Source organism: Oratosquilla oratoria, chromosome 28, assembly GCF_046742065.1.
Source record: "Oratosquilla oratoria isolate Oo_2021 chromosome 28, ASM4674206v1, whole genome shotgun sequence".
In the NCBI taxonomy this organism is placed as follows: Eukaryota; Metazoa; Arthropoda; class Malacostraca; order Stomatopoda; family Squillidae; genus Oratosquilla; species Oratosquilla oratoria.
The window spans coordinates 39,761,673-39,767,672 of NC_134804.1; the positions used below are offsets into that span (position 1 = coordinate 39,761,673).

Here is a 6,000-nt window from a genome sequence, read left to right on the forward strand (position 1 = left end):
GGCAACAAGTATTCAAAAGGTTAGTAGCAATAGTGCTGTTTATTGCTGAAAGAAATTTACCATTTAGAGGAACAAAAGAAAATGTTAGTAATGAGTGTGCACAATGGTAACATTTTAGGTCTTCTGGAGCTGCTTGGAAATTTTGACCCTGTTCTTGATACACATTTGCGAAAAATCAAAACACATGAAATTCATAATCACTATTTAGGAAAAGATACTAAGAATGAACTACTAAACATCATGGCTACAGCTGTTTTGAGTGAGATAATGATACATGTAAAAGCAGCTAAGTACTACGTCATTATTTTAGAGTGCACATCTGATATGAATCACCAAGAACAAATGTCTCTAACGATCAGGTATATGTCTGATGGTAACTTGACTCCTTCAGGTGTTTATGAGCATTTCATAAATTTTGCACTAGTTGAAAGTAGCACAGGAGAAGATTTATATAAAGCATTATTAAATACATTGAAGGAATTAAATTTAGAAGTGCAAGACATTCGAGGCCAAGGCTATGACAACAGTAGCAACATGAAAGGTCATACATCTAGAGGACAAGTGCGACTGTTGAAGGATAATTCGAGAGTATTTTTTGTACCCTGTGCAATGTCACAATTATAAATTTTACTCGGAGATGTAACCAACACTTAAAAAAACATGTACCCGGGCTATCAGTTACACCATTGAGCAATAAAAGATGGAAGTGTCGGATTGATAGTGTTAAAGCTGTTCGTTGTCAGGCTGGAGAAGTATATGATGCACTTGTGGAAATATTAGAGATAACATATGAGCTCAAGGTAAAGACAGAACCTGACTCTTTAGTAAACCAGCTAAAAGACTTAAAAAAATTATCAAGGAACTACAAGGTGAAACAAATGACACTGAAAAACTGTTATCGTGGCTAAGAAATTATATAGAGGAAGGTTTTAATGGTGTTCTAGTAAGTGCAACTGAATTGGCTGAAGTTGTTGAATTACCGCTAGAGTTTAGACAATCTAAAGAAAAAAAATACGTAGAAGGAAGACCATGTTTTCATATGAGACAAAAGATAAGCCTTTGGATGATTCAAAAGAAACATACAGAGTTCAGTGGTTCAACTTAGTGCTAGACCAAGCTATTCAGTTCATGGAGTATAGATTTGAACAACTTAAAAGCCATGTCAAGTTATTTTAATTCTAAATAACTTTCAAAGTATACAGAAGACGGAACTAAGAAAACACACACCAGACCTTGAAGCAGCATTAACAGACACCACAATAAAACATTGCACTGATGGAGCGGTAGTTACTAAAAAAAAAAAAAAAAGAAAAAAAAAAGACGTTGATGGCTATCTGTTGGCTGAAGAACTCGAAGCTCTGAAAACTTTTCTTCCCTTCATTATCATTAAGCCACATGCTCTGTTTGAATACCTGGTAGTAAACAATCGATTCACATTTCCTAATGTTTTCATTGCTTTGAGGACTTACTTAAAAATGCCTGTAACAGTCGCATCATGTGAAAGAACTTTTTCAAAACTAAAACTGATAATTACTTACGGTCAACAATTTCACAAGAGATACTAAACAATTTGGCAATGCTATCTATAGAAAATGACATTGCTAAAACCATTGACCTTGAAAATATTTTGAGAAACTTTGTAAATAAAAAAAACAGAAAAGTCTTTTTACTAAAAGACCTGTGTATAAGCAGTTTGTCTGTAATTGCCTTACTTTGTATTAAAAAAAAGTTATATTGTCTTTCAAAATGTTTGTATATCAAGCATTTATTTTTTAAAAATTAGCATACTACACAAAATATAAACATACATATATTTCTACTTTTGTAGAGTAGGGGCCCCACCATCAGTTTTCTAATTAGACCCTCGTTTCGTAGTACCGGTCCTAGCTACAGAGTACATCTACCATATATATTTACATGATTCAGGTTAGACCCCCCCCCCCCGAAAGCGTCATCTATATTTACAAAATTCAGGTTAGCCCCCACCAAAATTTTTATCCTGGATCCGCCACTGTATAAATACGAGTAGTAGTATCGAAAAGCAACTACCCCTTTCTTTCCGGAACCCACAACGATTGGATATGATGATACTTACTGTCTGGATAAAAGCTCGTAGCTAGGAAGGCAAGATTCTTTGGATTGGAAGGTATGGCCAAGTGTCCCTTATACTTGGCACATTCCAGCTCAGCTGCGGCGTAGCTGCCTCTCCGATCCGCTTTTAGCATGATGCACTGGTTGTCGAAGTCCATGAACTCGGGCGGACAGCTCAACTGATCTGAAACTGGAAGTTGTCATATAGCACTCTATTAAATCAATCCATTTTTTCTTTTATGAGCAGTGAAATTTCTAGCACTCAGAAAGTAGAGCCAAACTAGCCTAATTGTGAGAGGTTGAAAATAAAATTGTAAAGAACAATCTTTAGCATTATTACGTAGTAAAGCCAGCCAGTCAGCGTATGGGTGTGATCTGACGATGTATCTCCACAAACATATGTTCAGCATAATCTTTACAAACTATGATTCATTCATTCCTAAAAGTATAGGTACCATATCCCCTCTCGTATCTTGAGCCTTTTGGCGTGCCCCGGGAACCTTCAGCGATGGCCTACACATGATCTGTCGCACTGATAGTATGTACGTTATCTATTCATGGAATACATACATACATACATACATACATATATATATATATATATATATATATATATATATATATATATATATATGAATGGTAAGAATGGAAAGACACGATTGGGAACAAGAGACTTTATTCCTGACTGGTTTCGCCTTTGAGGCTTCTTCAGAAGTCGCTTATTTGTCGTCTTTTGATATTACTGTGATGCCTATGGGTTTCAATATCTTGGTTAGGAGGTAGGTTAGATCCGATGATGGTGCTATGAAGAGGATATTTTCATTTTTGGTTTATGGTTCTGAGATGCTTCTTCGTTTGATTTCCTTAGCTTTGTGTAAGGCTCGGGCGATGATTCCTGTTGGGAAGTGTAGTGTTTTGAATGTAGTGGTGATGTGGTCTATTTCGTCTTGAAGGTATTCTGGGCTGCATATTCTTAGTGCTCTCAGGAAGAAACCTACTAATATACCACTTTTAGTTCTGTCGCTGTGGGCACTGAAGTATTGTATGTAGTCGTTTTTGTTTGTGGGTTTTCCGTAAACTTTTAATTTTGCTATAATATTGTACATAAACACCAACGATTGCATCAACAACAGAATAAGAGATATCAAGATTACAAAACATGCCGCCAAATACGCCATGAAACAATTGCTCACACAAAACAAACAAACAATTACACCCGCCCGCAACACACCTGACCCTACATGACCACCAAGCCAAGCATCATACGGAATCTCAACCCGCGTCCCTCATGAACCACAGCAACTGCTCTGCAAATACCAATGATTTCATCCTCTACTACTACTCCTGGAGGTCGGACGCTGATCTCCACTCCAGCTCTCTCGACAAGCGTCCAGCAATCTTCGCCGCCCGGTGGTGGCGAGGAGACTTGTCTCCTTTGCTGCTGCCAGTCTGGCCCAAGGCTGACCTCTTCGTTGGCGACGGCAGGCGGGTTTACACCAAAGACAAATACACACATTTCCCAAGTCAAGTAATCCTTTGTTTTCAGAGTTGTGCTTGGATGAAAAGAGATACATGCACACCTGCTCACTCGCTTAGCAGAGGCCCACAACTCAACTCTGATTCAGAGCCCTTAACTCTTCGCCGCCTGGTCGTGAGAGAGGAATTGGGGAGTATCTCTTGTCGTCCGGCCCGCACCCAAGCTCTGGCCTCTTCGCTGACGCTGCCGAGGGGGTTTACACTTCTGACATTTACACACAATTCCCAAGTCACGTAATTCTCTGTTTTCAGAGTTGTGCTTGGAAGGAGAAAGATAAAACAACACCCGCCCGCCTGCCCACCCACCCACCATTGCACCACCATTGGATCCACTCTCCTGACTACGCTTCGGACATCGCTCGCTCATTGCTCAAGCCCAACCTGGGGCTAAACAGGGACGCTTATGCCTAAACCTGGGGCTAATCAGGAACGCGCTCTCTACACGCGGGTATTGAACTCTACTCACTTCCCTTAAGATAAATACACACACCTCTCACAAACATAACCACACCCCACGCACAAACATCTACATGTACTTTTTCTTCGACTAAAATTCGCTTCCTTTCTAACTTTCTCTTATACTACATCTTATTTCAGTTTACCTCCCACTAAAGATTTGTTCGTTTTTCCACCTTTCTCTACTACTACGCCTCCTACCATTTTCTCAACTTATGGTGATTCTAATCCCAGCCGTCGGCGCCGCCGTCCGAGTTCCCCGCCCATTTTTCCTGAGCCACGACCACCAATCGCCCCAAATCGCTCCCTCAATCGCCCGATGGCAAAAGCCCTCTTTTATACACTACTATCTTTTCATTTTCTTACAGACATTCTGTTCAATCTTTACATAGATGGGTTGGTGTGAGAGGTGAATGCAAGGGTAGTGGGTCAGGGATTTGAGATGATTAAAGAAAATGGAGAAAAGTGGGAGGTGAGCCAGCTGTTGTTTCCTGGCGACACTGCACTTGTAGCAGGATCTGAGGAGGGATTGAGGAAGTTAGTGATAGAGTTTGAGAAGGTGTGTGAAAGAAGGAAGCTGAAGATAAATGTGGGTAAAAGTAAGGTGATGAGATGTACAAGGGGAGAGAGTGACAGTAGGCTGGAAGTGAGCATTAAGGGTGAAAGACTGGAGGAAGTGGATAGTTTTAGATACTTGGATGCGAATGTGGCAGGAAGGGGAGGAGTGGGGATGGAGGTAGAATGTAGATTGAGAGAAGCGAGTAAATGCCTTGGTGGGTTAGAAAGTGTAATGAGAAATAGACATCTGGGAATGGATAATAAGAGGAGGTTATATGAAGGAGTGATTGTGCCAACAATACTGTATGGGGCAGGAACATGGAACATGAGAGAGGAAGAGAGAAGGAGTTTGAATGTGTTTGAGATGAAATGTCTGAGAAGTATGATAGGGGTTACTAAGCTAGATAGAGTGAGAAATGAGGAAGTGAGGAGAAGAACAGGGGTGGAAAGGGAGCTGGGAGATAGGGTTGATGAAAGAGTATTAGGATGGTTTGGACACATAGAAAGAATGAGTGAAGAAAGATTAGTAAAAGAAATGTGGAAGGCAGAGGTGGAAGAAGTGAATTTGAGGGGGCGTCCTAGGATGAGATAGATGGATGGGGTGAAAGGGGCATTACAAAAGAGAGGAATGTCTGTTGAGGAAGGACGGGAGAGGACAGAAGATAGGGGTAAATGGAGAGGGGTTGTGTATAGATGATGCTGTGATGCATGAGGGGGAGTGGGTGGGGGATGGGGGGGTGAGGAAGTATGTATGAGAAAAAAAATTGACGCAGCCCGAAGGGATTTCTCCCCGTCCTCTCCTTTTCTGCATGGGGGGACGGAGAGGAGGGGTCACCGAAATCATGATCGGCCTTGCTGTGGATGTGCTGTGTCTTGCGACACTGCTTCTGACCCAGGGCAGTGGACAAGATGCGGGATCATCCCGCCATCCAGGATGTGCCAAGATAAGAGGGAGGGACGAGGGTGGGGGGGAGTGGAATATAAAGGAAATGGAATGGGTGGAAGTGGTTTCTATATCTTTTTCTTTTTGGCTACCCCCCGTGTAGAGGGGGAAAAGCCTTTGGTATATGTATGTATGTATGTATGTACATTCTTCCCCTCCCACAAAAACCGATCCCGCGCAAGCAGGTGGTCTTACCTAGCAAGTCGCACTCTGAAGAAGCCTCAAAGGCGATACCAGTCAGGAATAAAGTCTCTTGTTCCCAATCGTGTCTTTCCATTCTTACCATTCATGCACCTGTCATGATGTCACGATATATATATATATATATATATATATATATATATGTATATATATATATATATATATATATATATATATATATATATATATATATATATATTCATAATACGACTGCA

At 40.8% G+C, this 6,000-nt stretch overlaps 1 protein-coding gene across 4 annotated transcripts in view; it reads right to left on the reverse strand.

Moving 5' to 3' along the window:
* Nucleotides 1–6,000, reverse strand: part of LOC143040327 (uncharacterized) — a 28,386-nt gene that overhangs the window by 12,265 nt on the left and 10,121 nt on the right. For 3 of the 4 annotated variants that reach the window (XM_076211258.1, XM_076211262.1, XM_076211261.1), the window contains exon 4: nt 2,096–2,281. In XM_076211258.1, the coding sequence (XP_076067373.1) occupies nt 2,096–2,281 (186 nt within the window). The remainder of the gene's footprint in view (nt 1–2,095; nt 2,282–6,000) is intronic. The other variant, XM_076211260.1, reaches the window with a different exon arrangement.